Source organism: Betta splendens, chromosome 13 (assembly GCF_900634795.4).
Source record: "Betta splendens chromosome 13, fBetSpl5.4, whole genome shotgun sequence".
NCBI classification, from domain to species: domain Eukaryota; kingdom Metazoa; phylum Chordata; class Actinopteri; order Anabantiformes; family Osphronemidae; genus Betta; species Betta splendens.
Genome location: NC_040893.2, coordinates 13,049,580 through 13,069,657, shown reverse-complemented (window position 1 = coordinate 13,069,657; position 20,078 = coordinate 13,049,580). Strand labels below are relative to the sequence as shown.

General features: G+C 41.0%; 1 protein-coding gene across 10 annotated transcripts in view; it reads left to right on the top strand.

Annotated features, from left to right (window-relative positions):
* Window positions 1-20,019, top strand: part of kirrel3b (kirre like nephrin family adhesion molecule 3b) — a 128,076-nt gene extending 108,057 nt beyond the window's left edge. For 2 of the 10 annotated variants that reach the window (XM_055514317.1, XM_055514316.1), the window contains exons 8-17: window positions 1,474-1,622; window positions 1,750-1,877; window positions 2,257-2,383; window positions 8,092-8,192; window positions 9,882-10,080; window positions 11,258-11,365; window positions 11,836-11,919; window positions 12,223-12,338; window positions 12,990-13,076; window positions 15,237-20,019. In XM_055514317.1, the coding sequence (XP_055370292.1) occupies window positions 1,474-1,622; window positions 1,750-1,877; window positions 2,257-2,383; window positions 8,092-8,192; window positions 9,882-10,080; window positions 11,258-11,365; window positions 11,836-11,919; window positions 12,223-12,338; window positions 12,990-13,076; window positions 15,237-15,698 (1,561 nt within the window). In that variant the 3' untranslated portion in view covers window positions 15,699-20,019. Of the gene's footprint in view, window positions 1-1,473; window positions 1,623-1,749; window positions 1,878-2,256; window positions 2,384-8,091; window positions 8,193-9,881; window positions 10,093-11,257; window positions 11,366-11,835; window positions 11,920-12,222; window positions 12,339-12,989; window positions 13,077-15,236 lie in introns of all 10 variants that reach the window. The other 8 variants (XM_055514315.1, XM_029171798.3, XM_055514314.1 and 5 more) reach the window with 6 other exon arrangements.
* Window positions 20,020-20,078: the final 59 nt, after the last annotated feature.

Below are 20,078 nucleotides of genomic sequence, written 5' to 3'. Positions count from 1 at the left end.
CTCTCTGTAGCGCTGTCAAGGGCTCCTGAACCTGGCAGCAGCACCCTCCGCCTGGGAGCGGCTCGCTGCCCAAACATCTGTGCTTACTCTGCTCCCACAGTACGAGCTGGAGACAAAACGTTACATACCGATGCAGCTGTATCACCGCCATGATTGGCATCATGATGGTCGTCCAAATGTTTACTTAAAGAGTTTGTTCACTTATTTTAATATCACCAACGCAGCAACAGGGCGGTATATAATATATGCTTATATCGAGGGATACAAAGGTCTCAACAGCAAAACTACTTAAATTAAGACTTTCGGAAAACTTACATAAAGTGTGTGTGGTGCATTCTCTCCAAGGCTCCCTGGGGAGATGCAGTCCGCACAGCGACACCGTACAACTAACTACTACGCATGTATCGCCACCACATCCGTTATGTAAAGGAGCAGACAGGCCAAAAGCACCCATCTGCCCTAATTCCGACATTTCTGGAAGCACAGGTGTTGAGCAGCTTTCTGCTGTATCCTTGTCAGACGAGAACACGAGCCTGAAAAGGTCTAGTGCTGAAAAAAGGCAGAAAAAAAATCCCATGAAGCCCAATTAGAATTCTGTCTCACTTCACTTACTGATTGAATGAGGTAATCTGTTCTCATTTAAATGATAGCATTTCAGTCAAGCATGGGGCCAGCTTAGTCATGGAAAACAAATGAGCTCCCTATCCTGAAAAACTGCTCTCGGTGCTGGCAGCACTGTAAAAATGGAGACAGCGCCGTTTTTTGTTGTCATTGTTTTCATTTGCCACATCAGCATGCAGCCACATCTCTATTGTGGAGGATGGCAGCGTTTAGATGCGTGATGCATTGTGTGTCCCACAGCACCGTGTAAATTTTCCTAAGAGACCCAGGACATCCACAAATGCCTTTGCTTCACATTTATAAATGGGCCCTGTCTGTCGAAGCAGCAGAGAGCCACCGTCGCCGCACAGAGCAGGACGCCGCTGCCTGGGACATCGGATAAGTCTCACCTAACGACACGGGGGGTGTCACCGTCCCCGTCACAGAAGCTAATGCTCTCACACACCAGCAGATGTTCCTTATGTGATCTGATGTCAGTTAATTAATGTCAGCTGTTGTGAGCTATACAGTATGTGTCAAAGAAAGTCTTCAAAGGTGAAGCAGCTATCCATTTGTCATTCCGAGATTTGTTTTTCTTAGCTGGCACTCTCTGTCTGGCGTAATGAGGAACGTGCTGTCTGCTCCAAGTCGCCAGGGAGCTTGTCACAGCATGGAGGGCTGCCACGAAAATATGCTGAAGCCAGCACAGAAAATCTGCCCCCAGAATGATGATTTATTCATACAAAAAAGAATGCTATTGACATAAAGAGGTGCGAAAACCTGTCTTAATGCCTTTCCCTCTTCTCCCTCATTTCCCCACGCCCCCCCACCAACCCAATCTTCCCATATGCTGCCTTCTAATCTCCACTCCAGGTGGGCCAAGGGAGGAAATATCATCAGTGAGGTCTCTGGGGATACATATGAGGTTATTGTGGACCATTCCTTCTTTACTGAACCCGTTTCCTGCGAAGTTACCAACGCTCTCGGAAGCACCAACATCAGCCGAAACGTTGATGTTTACTGTGAGTGGCATTTAATTAGGACTGTATGCCTCCTAGTTATGCCTGCATGATATTGTCTTTTTATGAGCAAAGTCTGGTTGATTAATAGATAAACCACAGACAGTTAATGATGTTTATTCATCTACAGTTGGTCCCCGCATGGCTGCTGAGCCTCAGTCCTTACAGGTGGACCTTGGATCTGATGCTGTGTTCAACTGTGCCTGGACAGGAAACCCATCTCTCACCATTGTGTGGATGAAGAGGGGCTCTGGAGTGGTGCGTTTACTTCCTATTTATGGTTACACCAATCAGCCCAGGCGGCATTACTGCTGCGGCTCATGAACTTATAAAGAACACAATAAATTCATGGCAGCTTTTGCTCAAATGCCATTGCTGGAGCGATCTCTGCTGTTAATTTGATCCACAAATTCAGACTTATTTCACCTTTCCGTTTGTCAACATCAGAGGCTAAAGCTGAACCTCTTTACTTCATTGCGTGCAGATCTGAATTGGATTTTAATAATTTAAAGGATGTGGCCTTTAAGGTATTAAGAGCTGCACTTTTTACCCCATAGTGCTGCCTTTTTGCTGTCTCAAATGCAATGGTGCCTTTGCTGTCATTGCGTCTGATGATCTTTGACTTTTTTCGCCGCAGGTTCTTAGCAATGAAAACCTCCTGACACTGAAATCCGTGAGACAGGAGGATGCTGGGAAGTATGTTTGCCGTGCTGTGGTTCCACGTGTAGGAGCAGGGGAGAAGGAGGTTTCTCTCACAGTCAACGGTAAGCTCTATTATTGATATGTGTTTCAATCAAACCAGGCGTGAATGCACAAGCACAGAGTTTTCAAATGTGCACACTTAAAAGTGGGAATCTTGAGGTGTGGGATCAACAATGGCACGAATAGTGGCAATTTGTCAACGGAGTCGGAACTGAGCATTTTATGTTTTGTTCCAGCTTCTTGGCTCAAAAACGGTACAAGGTGTGGTACAATGCATAGTGTATAGTACCCACACAAATTGGGAAATGAGATAAAACCGACCTGTATCATCTGCTGTCATCTCTGTGACACCTTTGAATGTGAAAAGGAATAAATATAGATTTAGTCTTTTCAGGTTACGGTCGCACATTTTAAAAACAGGTGAAATGTACTTAAATGCTAATTAAATTCTGCATGAGTCACAGGGAAGCTGCCTTTTCTGAGGCACTGACTGACTAATGAATACAAGCCTTGGTGGGAGACCTGGCAACTCTCAAACAAATGACTTCATTATCAGTGCTTGATATTCAGGGAGCAAGCTTCGGCGTGTCAGAGGTTTTTAGTTGTTGGATTTACATGTCTTGTATTTTCTGAGTCTCCATCTGAAAACAACATGGGCCAAAAAGAAAAAAAAAAAACAAAAAAAACAACAACGCTGAATCGCTGTAAGATGCTGGCAAGATTGTGGGCTAATGCTCAGAGTGTACGAGTGTACATTTTGAAAGCTAACAAAAGAGTGTGCCTGTAAGCAACACTGGTGCTGAAATGAGGATGAAGATATAACGAGTAGCAAACAGTGTGTGTAAAGATTTTCCTTTCAAAATCCAGGCGTTAGCTTTGCATATCAGAGGGAGCGGGATACCAGCATTCCCTCCAGCACAAGATCAGAACCATGACTTTCTGTGAACTGCAATGAGCTTCCTCTTCAGCCAGGACTTCAGTTGCAATCAATGCAGAAGGGCATAAGGCAAAATAATGACTACCTCTAGTGTGTCTCATTCTGTCGATAGCCAGCTATGCATCCTTCCTGCAGCATTAATGTGCCCACAGAAAACACATATCTAATGCACCAGCTTATGTTGATCCATTCAACTATGAAGATCGAAAGCGATGCCATGAGAGAAATAAGATGGATTATTTTAATAAAGACTAGAACACAGCAACCCAAAGAACATTGGGAAACATAGAACAAAGCAGACTCTGCATGTTTACTTAGTCTCTGCAGACGTACTCGCATCTTCTGGACAACTTCTACTTGTTTTGTTTAGACTTTCCCATCTTCTTTTGCATTTTGCACCTTCCTCCCTGAATTGGTATTTGACATTCAAAAGCCATCTTCTTTTTTTCACCCTTTCTAAATAATTGAAATTCATCTCATTTTTTTTCCCAATCCACACGAGGAATCCGAGTCATTTCTTATACACTCCTCGAGGCAAAACGGATTGTCAAACCTGTGAAAAGGCAAACACCGGGGTTGAAGTGGTGGCGTGCGAGGTGGTCTCTCCCGAGGTTCAATGATTTGACCGATGCCACCATCTCCTCCACAGATGAATGTGAATATTCCTTAGCTCTCATCGTGCCAACATCACTGACAGTCACCGGGACTCAAGTGATTCTGACAATGACTAACTTAATGGATGAGCGGCTTTTCGAGGAAGACAGCCATGACACGGCGCATCCATGATGTGCTGCTGTCTGCTGCATCTGCTGTTTCCTTGCTGTTTGTTTTCCCCGCAGTTATCCCCCCCGATTCCTTAACGCCATCATTTAAATTACATGTGTTTATAATTTGTCATTTCTTCTATCTTTCCCCACGTTGCCGTTTTGTGTCACTGGTTCCCACTGTGGCTCACCACATAGACATGAGGATTCTCACTTTCCCCGGGGAAGAATGTAATTTAATTATAATCAAACAGCTAGCAGGGGAGGCAGTTTGTGTTTAAGTCACTAATGGATACATACTGTATTGCTTACTCTAGTCGAACTGTTTCAGAATGGTAAGTTCTTCAGCATTTGGTACGTGGCTGTTAGGTGGATTCTTCTGTGGCACAAGCTGTGCACACCCATGCATGTGATTATTTATATATTATACAATATATATGCAAGGCTTTTTTTCTTGTCTTACAGCAGCTGGAATTGAAAAAAAGCTATCTACAATGATGGAAGGATTTAGTTTGTGTACACTTTAGCACTATGATTCACTGTAATACATACTATTATGTACTGCATATTGTATTACTGTTATTTGAGTAAATCTGTACAGTACATGTGACATATATGTGTCTAGGGTTTTGGGTGACACATTGTGAATACTAGCATTCACTCTGCACTTGAGCAGCTGAGGGAACAAAGACCATTATGTCAGTAAGAAGGAGGAAGTCCTTGATCATGACCTTTACCCACTTAATTATCATCCATGCTTCTTCAAACTGGCAATGAGGCTGTACAATAAAGTTCATAGTAAGGAACGAAGTTGCATTTAAGACGCCATACATTTTACCACCAACCAAACACACAGATAGAATTTCCTTGAAGAGTTTGTCTAACTTTTCCAATTACAGTATGTGTCCCCGTCACAAACACATTCTCTCTCGACTCAAGTACCATTGCTTTTATATGTGGAAAAATGTCTTTAATGTCCTGCCCACTATATTTAAAAAGCAAGATATGAAGGATATAGGGTTTATTCAAACGTTTAGGCCTATTCAAGGAAAGCCAACGTGTACTTTAAAATAATAATGGGGTACTTGGTGCAAAATGAGTAGTATTTTAAAAAGTAAAAACTTGTAGATAGAAAACAATACAAAAAATTGCATATCAAACAACAATCATCAGGAGAAGGAGAATTACCCTGACCTTCATTCAAACAGACTGATTCTGTAGTCTAAATCATATTTAAACAGCTATCACATCTTCCACATTTGGAGCATTAAGTGTAACAAATAAAGAAAATAGTAGCAGTTTTTGCCTGAGGCATCTGTGCTGATTTATTACTTGGATGTATTTCCTGATGTGAAGTGAAGACAGTACAGTATCTGTTGCACTGCATGCAGAAAAAGAAAGAGGGAAAATACAGTTGTGGCCCCTGTTGTAAATATGTATTGAGTCTACAACAGACAATTGAAGTACTCAGGTTGACAAAGGGTGTGTTTCTAGCAAAGATAAAAACAATGTTTACCTCAGCTGGCCAATTAGGGAGGAGATCAAATTATTTTTTACTTCAACACCACATCCAACCTGACTCGCTACCGCTAATGCAAAACTGAAATAAAACAGCAGGAGGATTAGCCTATTGTAAAACCTGTAATTCTCCCAGTCATCAAGTCACTTACAGTATAGACCAGCAGTATAGATAACAAGCAACAAGAATCTCTCTCTAACCAAAGTCTATCATCTCTTTTAGATGAATGAATGAAGAAAGTACCACTCAAAACATTTATGCAGTCATAGGTGCATAATTTTGCTCTATAGCTACAGTATTTACTGTACATGCGAATGAAACCTACATGTAGGTCAGTGATCATACGTACCTTACCTTTAGTTTTCCACTAAAGAAACAAATAAATCAAACGCTGCAATAAGGTGGAGGGAAGATGTGGAGCTTCTGTTCAAAGCAGCTGCCTCAGTTTAGGAAGGAAATGAAGCCCTGGCCTATTGACACCCACTCTGGAGTTGTGTAATCTGATTGCAGTGTCCACTGCACAGTTAACACCTCCTCAAATGAACAAGCAAAACATTGCACCCAACATTTTGATTACCTCCCCTGCTGCTAACATTGATGTTGTAGTGCCACCCACCTGCCCGCTAACGCGTTTATGCACTGATCACAAAGTGCAAGTGGCGCACACACACTTTTACACACGTACAGTAGGCGCACACGCACACTTTCAAGCCAAGCTGAGCCAGTGAGATAAAGCTATCTAATTATATTCCTCATTTGCAGCTCTGATCCACTGAATAGATCCTCCCCAGCCTCTACCACCAGCCCTTTGCCGCCTGCAAGCAATTGATCTTGTTCAGTGTTGATAGTCAGACCTCAAAGAAACCGCACACTTACGTTTCATTTCTTAATCACAAGTTAGGACACACACTGCACTTACAAATGTTCTGAAATGAACTCATGCAAATACCTACAAGCTGCACTAGTATCGTCACGCCGGTATTGGCTCTGGTTTCGATACATTTGTTTTTATATTATCTAGAGCCTTCACTCTGCACAAGTAGCACCCTTTCAGAATCCTCCAGTAGCATACCAACATGCCATCTGGCTCAGGCTCATTAAAATGCTAATTCATTTTAATAAGAGACAGGTAATAAACTGCAATTATGTATCGTCAGAGAGATGGCAGAGAGCAGGAGTTTGAGGGAAGTTGATGGGGAAGCGAGTTGTCTCGCTAATCAAGAAGCAGCTTCACTTGCCACCCCCTCAAACCTACATTCTTAACCGTAACCATCGCAAGAGAGACGTGCCCAAAGTTTAGTTTGAACTGCTTTTTAAACTTAAAGGAAGAACACAGAAACATTTACTGGGAGCATCTCGGTAGAAAGCTTGCTTCTAAATTTAAGAAAACAGATGAGACGAGAATAGAGTAATTATGCTTGTTTCATGTTTTTTTTTATTTAATTAAATCCATCAATTTGTTTAAATTGTGATGAGTTTTAAATGTGACTGCACTTTATCTACAGTACCTACCTACCACTTTTTGTAAAGTGCTACAGAATTTTATTCAGTATGTGTATAAAATAGAAAACACATTTGGATCATGCTCTGTAACATTTTCTATTTAAGTGAAATATTAATGTCAACAGTTGCCTCCTAACTGTGCTTTTCTATAATTTGACATGAGCACTTGAGTTTTTTCTCTTTGAACTTGAAGCACTCACTCAAGACAGACAGAATTGGGTCATGTGGTAGCTTGTCTTAATATTAGTGCTGTGACCCGGCGTGAACAGCCTTCAGACCAGATGGCGAGCAGACCAGTCGTTTAGGCTGAGCTGCCCTTGTCGGAGTGGATCTAACCTGACCACGGTTTAACGCATGCTGGCTTCAAGTCCTCACCTGCCGTTCCTGCTGATTGGACTGGCCTTGTTTACACCATGAATCGATAAGTGGGTTATAAATACTTGCAAAAGAGGGCAATAAATATGAGCGAACTGGATCAGAGCCCAGTGTAAAACATAATTTGCTATGCTTTTTGTTTTGCGTTTTTGTCTGAGCCTGTGGTTAATTTTTATTTATACACTGACCTGTTGGTTCTGGGTAAAAATTTGCTGCAAGCATATTGATTTGAGGTGAAACACTGCAACAACGGTGTTATCTGCCCACAATGGCATTTTTCACTTTCCATCTGTGTTGTCCTGATTACGCTCCAAAGAACTGCTGTAGCACTCTCCAGCGACGTTTATCTCAGTGGGAGAAATCAAGCCAGCCATAAATCAACACTTTCTTGATCGAGAATGAGGTCTGGGCCCCCACTTATGCCCTTCGATTAGTCCTGGTGTGTCCTTGGCTAGACTGTACAGAGGGATGAGGCGTGCTCATATCACAGCACAACACAATCTTCCTCAGGAGTTCACAACTTCGGGAACAGAGGAGCAATTCAAATAGAATGTATCACAAGAGCTCAAATGAGCAAAACTGGCATATGACCTTAAATGAAAGTGATTTTAAGTATTCATGTGTCTATTCCTGTGACTCATCCTCAAACTTTAATATGACTGTTGGTTTCAGGGCCACCTACCATCTCCAGCACACAGACCCAGCAGGCGTTACACGGAGAAAAAGGACAAATAAAATGTTTCATTCGGAGCACGCCCCCTCCAGACCGCATTGTAAGTACATCTGTAGCATAAGGTATTGAAAGATCACAACAGGAGAAGGCAGAAAGGGGTCAGGGAGAGAGACACAGACACACACACGCACACACAGATACACAGAGGAGAGAGAGAGACACACACAGAGAGAGAGAGAGAGAGAAGAGAGAGACACACAACAGAGAGAGGAGGAGAAGAGAGAGAGAGAGAGAGAGAGAGAGAGAGAGAGAGAGAGAGAGGAGACACACAGGAGAGAGAGAGAGAGAGAGAGAGAGAGAGAGAGACACACACACAGACACATAGAGAGAGAGAGAGAGAGAGAGAGAGAGAGAGAGAGAGAGAGAGAGAGAGAGACACACACACAGAGAGAGAGAGAGAGAGAGAGAGAGAGACACACACACACACAGAGAGAGAGAGAGAGAGAGAGAGAGAGAGAGAGAGAGAGAGAGAGAGAGAGAGAGAGAGAGAGAGAGAGAGACAGAGAGAGAGAGAGAGCGAGAGAGACACAGAGAGAGAGAGAGGAGAGAACAGAAGAGACACACAGAGAGAGAGACACACAGAGAGAGAGACACACAGAGAGAGACACACAGAGAGAGAGAGAGAGAGAGAGAGAGAGAGATAGACACACACAAAACAGATAGATAGACACACACACAGAGAGAGATAGAGATATACACATATATATATACATATACATATATATATATATATACACATATATATATACATATACATATATACATATATACATGTATAGTAATATTATTATAATTGAGTCAGCTTGTTTTTACGTGGTATATGAGCCTGAAACTGTAATTTGAACCCAGAGTTTCTCATTTAATGCTTGTCCATATTCTCACATTACAGCAGCACTGATCCCATTAAGATTTGTAGACTCTACGTAAACACGCCACTCTCACATTGCACTTCTTAATAATTTGTATGTGTGTAAATGCATGTTTGTGTGTGTTGGCTTGCAGTTAATTGCTATACTACACTACCTGTGGAGAGCTGAGCTGGTGGGTTTTAAATGACAATCCTGGATTCCAAAATATTTAATTTAATTAAGAAAAGGATGTAGATTAAATTTGTAACACTGCAATGTTGGGCTTCCATATCTGTATTTTACCACATCTACTGTTGCAGCTTGAAGGTAAAATGTAATCCATATCATTTGAGATTTGTTCATCACCACCTTAAAGAAATCAAACTTATTTACTCTGGTCTGATCTCAAGCAGCACAGTAATGCTAACACTTCCGTGTGAAGATCTCTGGTTGGACTACTTGCAATTGGCAATTATCCATTTAACATTAGCTCAGTATACAGATGCTGGTGACGCTTCAGTGAGCTGGCAGCTTGTCAAGCAGAGCAGCAAATGGGGACAGTTAACAACAACAACAGCTTTAGCCACAACAGTTTTAACCACAACATGTCAATCAAAAGTACTTTTACCATTCACAACACAACGTAATGTGTCTGCTTCGATTCACTTTCGTGACTTCAGGCAGGCATTGGTTCATAAAGGATTTTCATTAGAGTCATAAAATTTAAGCCAATGTTTATAATTGTGTCACTTTGTCTAAATAGTTTGAACCCCTGAAATTGGAACTATTATACTTAAAATGGCTGTAATTTGTAGAAGGTAAATTACATATTTTTATAAAACTTAAATAAAAACAAAAACATCTCTGCATTGTCTTCTCAGGCATGGTCATGGAAGGAAACCGTGTTGGAGTCTGGAACATCTGGTCGCTACACCGTGGAGACAGTAAACACCGACGACGGGGTTATCTCCACACTGACCATGAGCAACATTGTCCCCGCTGACTTCCAAACCATCTACAACTGCACTGCGTGGAACAGCTTTGGCTCCGACACAGAGATCATTCGGCTTAAGGAACAAGGTGGGAGCCAAGGTTCGACAGGTTCCACCTTCCTCTTCTTTAATTCACCACTGTGCTACTGAAGTGTTGTAACCAGTTTTTTTACCAATTGGTTATTCTTAAATTGCACTGAGATGCAAAAACTAAAACCATCTATTTCAACATAGATGTATGAAATCAATGGGCAAATGCATTTTCATATACTGCATATTTACAGGAAATCTTACATGAGTGCCATCTGCCCAACTGCATAGTGGGCTCTCAAGTATTTGATGCACACCGAATGTAATAATCACAAGGATAAATATTCTGACTAATCAGTTTTATGACTGACCTTGGGCACTGCATCCTGAATAGATAAAAAAAATAGTGAAAAGAAAAAAAATTCCTGTTCTTTGCTTCAAAATGAATATTTATCCATTTGCCTTTTTCCCCCCTACCATACAGGAAGCTGTTTTCTATCCACTTATCTCAAATGATAAATTAAAGCTGCTTATGTGAACGTGAATAATAATGAAGACATAAAATAAGCTTTAATGGTGTAGGAAGAGCACTTGGTTGTTTTGCATTTGTTTAAAATGCAATAAGGTCATAAATGTGTGCTGGTAACTCAGGTTCTCATTAAAATAAACTTTAATGAGAGCCTTTAAAGCTGTGGCAGCATATAGATGTGTGCCTTTGGGTTTAATCTTTATTTAGTCGCAAATGTGCTATAACGTCAGTGAGCCAACACACAAACATGATTATGGTCAAACGTATGCACACACCTTCTACTCTGTGATCATAAAAGTCCTTAGTGAAACACTGCCATTAGCCTAAATAAAAGCTAATTAAAAGTAAATAGACAGTACAAAGATTAGACAATATTTGTGGCAAAATGTTTGGTAATTAGTTTTCATTTGAATTTGCTTTCATTTGGACATGCAATATGCAACTTTATTCCATTATTCTTCTTTGTTGTTGTGCCTGTGTATGATTTATTATATGAATTTGTGTCTGAGGTATTATACCCAAATCACTTAGGTAAGAAATACAGCAAATCTTTCCTTAGTTGGTGCTTTTTTTTTTTTGCTTTATGCAGAGACAGACATAAGAGAAGAGGGGCTCCTATATTGCATACAGTACTCATCTTCCTCCCAATGAATGCACTTATGTATTTGAGGTGTTTAAGGACATATCCCTTTGTTGCTTTCTGCAGAGTCTCTCCCAGTGGCGGTGATCATTGGCATAGCCGTGGGAGCGTTTGTGGCCTTCATTGTCCTCATGGGCACCATTGGAGCCTTTTGTTGCACCCGCTCTCAGAGAAGTACGTCTTTCCTTCCCCGTTAAATGCACTGACGCATGCATGCTAGTACAGTATGTTCCCCAAGCACATTAAAATATGTCCATCTATTAAGATATTGTTTTGACTGAAACAATATCTTTGTAATGTGTGAAGAGATGAAGTCCAACTACAAATCAACCAAGATGCTTCAAGACATTTCTGACAAGATACGCTGCTAGAACACAGTGTCACACTTACTGCAGGATGGAATCACTAGTTGCGATGGACATCTTTTTGTGGTGCCGAGATAGCCAGATTTTGACAAGGGTTCATTTCATGCAATCTCAGTTTGGCTGCATTCACTTTTTAGGCTATTACATCCTGTGCTATGTTCACTGCCACCCACCCATGTACCAAGTGACTCAGGTTAGAGACAGTCAGCCACTGTCTCTTTCCAAGAACCAAACTGTGCTACTGGTCCCTTCAGCATGTCTATTGTCTGTATACTACAGAGGAAGCGCACCTGGTTATGCCCTCACTGCCCGTCTCCATCTGTGCTCACCAGAGAGAACTTGCAAGCAAAATTAAGACAGAAAGTAAGACTTTGTTATATGACAGTATCATCAGTTTTGTCCCAAGCAGAATGAGCCATCGCGGAAGGCGGCTTGAGATTGCATATGTACGCAGAAAAAGATAATCTTGTGTTGGCAGGAAACGAATGATTAATAATGCCTTGTATTGTTTATGGGAAATAGGGGAGCTCTCACAAACCACAAATCCAGGGATCTCTGCTAAATTCTGTAATACTGCTAACTGCACTGGGGGGAATTATAATGTCGACAAATACAGAACGTGTTTATTCAGCTTACTGAGATATATGCGTTGTCTGTTTTTGCCAGATCTGAAAGGAGTCGTGTCTGCGAAAAATGACATCCGCGTGGAAATTGTACACAAAGACCACAACGCAGCTCGAGAGAGTGAGGAACACAGCTCCATGAAACAACTGATGGTGAGTGTGAGTGTCGCAACATACTACTTTAAAACTTCTTATCATCGTTTTCAGAAGCGAGATTGTAACATTATTATCAATACATGTGCAAGTTCGTTATCGGATTGTATTAGACGGTATAGGACAAGTTTTTAACAGTGATTGCTGTTTTCTGTGGAATTCATACCGTATTTTATGAATCTTGAAAGAAAATACAGTACTTGTGACCCGTTTCAGAACAGGCTCCCACACAATGAGTTGGAATAGGAGATGAGTCTACCTCAATATCTGCATGTCATCTAGACACAGAATGAGCAGTTTCCTTCTGGATCTGTATCATGTGTTGGTTCTGCTCCAGGGCTGGTCTATGTATACTGTAGATAGAGGTTTTACTTTACACTTTATTTAAAAATATTTCACACATACACACTAGATGTTATGCAGGGAAATAAACTTGGCTACCTTACAAATCTGCAATTTTGCTAAAATAAATAAAATATATTCATGGATGCATTATTAATGTTCCCTGTCAGCCCCAAGTGAAGGTGAAACATGTCTGACTGATATTAAAAAGAAGAACAAGTGATAAAAGTGAAATCTTCCCATCTCGAACATCTTTTTACTCTGAGTGGAGGCATTTTGGAGACTCTTACTATACGTTGCTTGATTTCTGTGCAGGTTGAACGTGGAGAGTTCCAGCAGGAATCAGTTCTAAAGCAGCTGGAGGTATTACAAGAGGAAGAGAAGGAGTATCAGCACATTAAGGTACGGCTTGCGGAACGATGACAGGATGAAGGCATGAGCATAGAAGAATAAGACTAAAACGTTGGCGAGAGAGAAAATGCCTCTGGGGCAGAGGGTGGTCTTCAACTCTGGGACTGAAATAGCTGAAAATCATTAATCCCTCTCCTGCAAAACATAAATCTTCATGGATATGTCCAGGGGCAAAATGACTCCTGTTAGAGGTCTGATTTTATTAATTAGTCTCTCATCAGTGGTGGTTCAGGAAATCAGAGGCTGCTTGGCCCTTAAGCTGTTATTTAAGTTACTGGAAGCTGTTACTTACTGATGGGTTAGAGCTGCTTTAAAGATCAATTACAACTTGAATAGGTAATACAGACTTACTATCGCTTTGTCAGCATAATCTGTGGCCCCTCTCCTTATTCCAGTTTGGATTTCCCAATATTTGAAAAATATTGTATTTATGCAAGTATCATTAATAGAAATAAAACAACAAGAAATGAAACCATTTAATGAATAATATAATATTGAATAATGAGTATAAGTATAACATAAGTTTTACAATTACAATATATACTGTAAAAAATACACATAAATAGGATATCCACATACAGTATACTTTATCTATCCTTTAGTTGTGCCCAGTAAACCTTCACAGCTCATGAGGAGACTGGCTTAACTGCATAACCAAGACTAATAAATCAGTGTCATAAGACCCAACCAAATTTGTCTTATTCAGTGAAGCTAGGATCCAATGAATGTAATAAAACTGACTATTTACTGCTGTCTGCCCATTTACATGGCGATGAATAGATAAGCCTTTACAGAGAAGGCACTTTACTTTCAGTTCTCCCATCACACATGAAAGCTCTTTAGCACTTGTAACACTTTAAATAAAATGATCTGCACACGATCTGGCAGATTGTAGACTCTTTATCTAGGCTGACTTTGGCTACCTTCTCCTTTTTGTGTGAATCACTGTGCTATTGTCAGTAGTGACCTCTAAATTTACAATTTGGCAGGTATTCTATTTGAATGTGAATAAAACAAGTAAAATATCCATAAAATAGCAAACTAACTGGTTTTGTACATATCTTGATATTCAACATAATTTTATCCTGGAAACCCATTTTGTTTCCCCCTATCCTGTTCTTATAGGAGAAAGGATCAATAATTATAGAGAAGTTGCTGGTAAAGTTATTTAAATATTTTTGAACCATCTTGAGCATTACTTTTCATGCTTCAATCCGCATTTATAATATCCAAAGACTTTGCTGTGCGTCTACAGTACATAGATACAGAAAGGTAGCATAGGTGGTCCAGTTCCAATGTGTAAAAATTCAATTCCTTTCATCTGTTTATTTGTCTAGTCCAAATTAATGTCGGTGTTGGCTCCCTAGTGCAGGCTTTTGTTGTCTGTCCCTGCCTACCTGCCTATCTGAGGGCAGTATTTCTGAATCCTAGTTAATGACGGTGTGCATGAGGTGAGAGCAGAGGAGGAACTGAACAAGAGATAAAGGGCAGACGCAGACATCTCCCTGTCTGCTGTCTGATAATGACAAACATAACGAGCATCCTCTTGGGTTGCTTCTCTCATTTTCCCATTATGAACGCTCTTCTTTTGAGGTCTGCCACCATGCTACCTATCCTTGACATTTACATCTATTCACACGTGCACATGGGAAAACACACACACTCGCATCCTAACTAGACCAACACCAGCACGACATCAGCACACAAACAAGCTGCACAGCTGTAGTCTCAGGCACCATTTTGGTGCAGACACAGAATTACACACATTACAATCCATTTAGGTCCAATTAAGGCTAGTACGTGAGTGAACTTTGCAGTGACATGTTGGATGCCAAACTATGAATCATCAAGGCATCCTTAATTAGCGAGAAACATGATTTTAAGGTTAGCGTGGGGGCTGACTAAGTCCTAGCACTAAGCCTTGCCACTGTTTTTCATTTGTGAACGGCGGCTTGTTTCCTCATTTATTCTGCAATTTAAATGGTAATTACTGCCAGTTTGACCTTGGCTCCCGTTAAGCTTGAAGAATGCATGTTAAAATGCATATAAACTAGGTAATGGTTTTCTTTTTCACTGGCTTTTTTTTTTTAAATTAACTTTGCAATGTAGTGCAAGAATAATGATAATATTAATTTCCTCTATTTTCAATAGGACCCTACAAATGGCTACTACAGTGTAAACACCTTCAAGGAGCACCACACACCCACCATGGCCGGGAATCAGACCACTGAGGCGAGGAACCCGACCAACACAGGCACCCTAGGCAAGCAGCGAGTACCAACAGGCATGTCTTTCACCAACATCTACTCCACTCTGGGAGCAGGTCCCAACCGTCTTTACGACTACAGCCAGCGCTTCGTGCTGGGCATGGGCAGCAGCTCTATTGAGTTGTGCGAGCGGGAGTTCCAACGTGGCTCGCTCAGCGACTCCAGCTCTTTTATTGACACGCAGTGCGACAGTGGTGTCAGCAGCTACAGTAAGCCAGATGGCTATGTACAGTTCGACAAAGACAGCAAGGCATCGGCCTCCTCGTCCTCCCACTACTCTCAGTCCTCTTCACAGAACTCAGACCTCACCCGGCCACTTCAGAAGCGCATGCAAACCCACGTCTGACCACCAGGATGCGGAGAGAGTTTGAACAGGATTGTAAGACTGAAATAATCAGCTCCTAATCTGTTACTGTGAGAGTTTCACTGGACACCTGGAGAGACAGAGCTGGTTGGCTTTAATACACCGTGTGACGTGGTCAGACTTCTCAATGTCCCAAAAAGTGGATTAAGAAGCCTTATAATCCTCATGCTTAACTCATCAACCACCTTCTTTCCTCAACCCATAATCAGACTTGTGCTACTGAGATTACTAGGTTGGAATTTCAGCATTCAACACTTGGTTGCTACAGCGGAACTGCTGGCACAGTGCAGGGCAGGAATACAAGGCTTTTGTGTGACAATCAGTTGTCCAGGCAAACACTGTTTGTCTTTTGAAGATTGTCATTCAGAAAAACTGAGATTTCTCTTGCAAGCATTGAAGCACTCAGCACGAATGGCACGATAATGAGTGCAACTCAACGTCCTGCTGCTCTCCTGCAGTCTAAAGCACAAAAAAAACAAATGTGCACATGGTTTCAGTTGATAAAACAATAACTCATTTTTGCCGCAAACATTCTATTCAAACATTCATATGTAAAACTTGGCCTGTTAAAACTTGTTTCCTTGAGGAGGCGAAAACCTCCACGGGCCACAGTTTTCTTCAACGTTGAAAATAATAGCAGTTTTTCTGTGCAGCTGTATCTGGGCCATAGTGCTAAGCTGATAAAGATGGGCTAAGATCCCATTTTACGCACCGAGTCATTATTTTACTTTGACACGCCACGATCAGCGAATATCAGTGTACATATGTGACTAATTTATTTTCTAGCATCTCATATTTGACTGATTTTCCCCGTGGAGGATCCAAAATGAGACATGAGCGCCTCTGCTTGTCCATATCTTCTTTGCCTTGAGGGTCTGTTTGAACTGTGTCAGTACAAACTTTGAATAAGCAAGATAGACTTCTACCGTCAGCGCTTCTGTTGATGATAGCCTGCACCCTGAATGGCGTGAAAGCGCCAAATCCGGCTCCAAGGCTGCGGCATGAAAGCCCACAAACTGAGCTTTGTGAGCTTGTCCTGCTTCTGCCACAGATCATTAGCCATATACTTGAGGGCACCTGTTGAATGAAATGTAAACATATTTTAGCCGAGCTACTTATTGTGTGGTTTCGTCATCGCTACTTTCCACTATCACTGGAGCATAGAGCATCTGTCTGTATACCTACCTGTGAGTGTGCTGATAATCAAGGGATGTGACAAGCAAATTGAGGAAATGCATTCAGCTGATAGGGATAGCTTACGCTGTCAAGTACATTGTTATATTTTGTTCAGCACAGTGTGTAACACTTGAAAATGAAAATAATCCTTCCTCACAGACAGTTTGTTTTAGTTGAAACTAGGTGCCATCAGTAGTAATGTAATTTGCAGCAACACACACACACCTAACATTTCAGTGACCTGTTGTGCCAAAGTCAAGAGTATCAGAGGAGAGAGTTTTGCTCAGCTGGAGATGTGAATACTGGGGATACTACTGCATGAATAATTCACTGCAGTTCCTGCAAAGCAATTAGTAATCTGTATTCTTGCCCTTATGTTAGTTTCCAGCACACTGTGACAAGTTAAATCAGGAAAACAAGTACAGCCATCTGCAAATGTAGTAACTATTGGTTGAAAATTGCTCATCTCAGCAGAAATTGTGACCTAGAGACCTAAAAGAGATACAGAGAAAGAAAATAAAGTTGTTAAGGATTTAAGGTACCAGTGTCTTTCACTGGTAAATGACTCCAAGACTACCAGCTTCTGGAAAATCCACAACTTCTTGCTGAAGTTACCAGTCCACTGTCTCGATAAACACAAACCACTGTAACAGCCACAGTTACATCATACATTGTTTTTATTTTTATTTCAGCTTTTGAAACCTTCATTTTCTGGAAGGTCTGTTCCAGGCAATCTTTCTAAGCAATCAGTTTGTGTATCATTATCAGTTCATTCAAGGCTAAAGAGGACTTCCTGGAAAACAACCACCATGCTGTAAAACACAAACGCAACATTAATGTCACTTGTGTTTTGTCAAAGCAAGCTAAACATGACACCAATTTAAAACATTATACTACAGTTTATCTAATTAGGTGTTTTATCTGTATACTCCATGATGCAGCTACCGCTTGGAACGCATTGAGTCTGGAACTGCAATAAGAACTCTGCCCCTCAACTGATGAAAATAACCAAACAAGGCATTTCTAACAAAAGCAGGTTGTTTGTAAGCACTTTACATACGATTATATTTAACGCATATGAATGGGTTTTCCACTTGAGTGGCGGTGGTTTGGACTCTAATTTTACAAATGGATTGGTGCCCATTGTACAGCTTGAAACAAAAAAACTCTGTTTCAACACTGATAATCCAGCTTGGCACTTAGCAGACTGTATATAAATCTCTAATGCCGTCTTTCTCTGTATATAATTCCCCTGGCTCCCCCCCCAGTCAGATTTCACTATACAAGAGCTCAAAAAAATCCATGTTTCATCAAAACTGTACAGACAATCATATACCCCCACCCCCCCACAAAAATTTCAACCATCGTTTCAGATTTAAGAAAACATTTGTGTTAGTTGCTCATCTTCCCTTGGATGGGGAAAACGCTCAGTCTGTACACGAGCACAGAGGAGGCTATAGGAGGAGAAGCTCAGCTTAGCTGGGACAACTTTGAAGTGAGAAGCAGTAAGAGGTTATTATACCTTCAGCCCTTCTGAGAGGTGTCAGATGCCTGGCAATATATTGAATTTGGCACCATCATGACTGTCAAGTATGTCGTTGCCATTTCTAATTTATTTTTCCTACCATTTATAAATGCAGAATAAAGTTTGTCCCTTGATATCAGCAGCAGTCAATTACAGTGTGGCCTAGTTTAGATGGGACAGATACAGTTTTTATTTTATACACAATTATTCAAATATATTATGCATCACTTTACATCCACAGAAAAAAAAGACATTCACTGTGTCTCCCTAAAAATAAAACAAATTTACTTTCCCAGCCAAACAATTGAGTTTTCCTTATCAGATGCAGCTCCTGCACTCATCCAAACATAATGCATTTTCCCAGTCCAGAGAATCGGCACACTGCACAACAAACAGATAAATATTTGATAAGCCAGCCTTCTGTCCCATCCCCCCATGGCAGCAGCTACAGTGGGCATGAGAGTACCACAGGATCCAATTGCCATGCGAGTCTTTGGAAATTAAAGCCCATGTGGGCACAGAGTCCACCCTGCTCACCTGTGGACGCCTCTCCGGCTGGTGCTGGCCAAGCCTGTTTGCCTGGCTAAAAGCACAGCACAGATGCCAGGGCATAACAGATGAATAAACACAAAGGCTCAGAACAATTACAAGGGGTTGCTGCCCTTTCCTGATAAAACAGAGCAACCCTTTCAGAGTGCAGGATGTCGGACAGACTATTATTAAGAGATGCTAAAAAAACTTGCCTGCAGTACACGGATAGAGACAGGCAGATGTTCAGAGCAGTGTGGAGTGAAGACTGGTTGTACGTGTTTATAATGCGTCCTCTGCCCCCAGGCTACATTATATCTGTTTACTACAGCAGCAGCTTTTGATTAGTCTAAATAAACTGGAGAAAAAGGAAAAAGAAACACTGAACATTACTGCTGTTGGTGTCTTGCCTATGCCTGTGAGAGTGGTTTACATGAGGCTATTTGAAGTCTCCCTTATTGTATGATAGGTGTTACTGTCCATGATGGAACACATTAAACACATTCAGAAACACTGAAATGATCATAATAGCCCTTCTATCTTTACTGTGTAAATGCTTTTCTCACTTTGTTTCTTTTTTACCAATCAATACCTTGTCAGTACTTTAGTAAGATGCGGTTGTAGGGCCTGGACTAGGTAATATTTGCAAATAAATGCTTGCATTTGCTTTAGCAGAGGGCACACTGGGAATCAGTGTGGTTTGGTTTGAAGAGTAAGTAATAAGTCATTTGAAAGTCAAACAAGTAGGCTAATCTGTGAATGGCTGAGTTGTTGTGTTCGCCACATAATGTAAAGTAGTTTGCAAATAGTACGTGATCCAGGTCTGAAAAAGTACTTAACTTACATGGTCATCTGAAGACTTTGTATAAATAGTAATACCATAGACATACAGTAATTGTAATGAAAAGACAATATGTAAATTTTACTGGGTGAACCACTATTTTCAGGCAGTGGCCCTCTGTATCTAAGACAAAAAGAAAAAAAACAAGAAAAAAGGTTGTATTTTAACTGTACTGGTCTGTGAATCTATGATGCTTTTGCTCTGTATATTTGGAGAATAAAAATGATGTAAGAGTTTGCTTTTATTTTTTCTGTCAATGACAGAGTGGGATCTCAAATGTATGCAATAACAT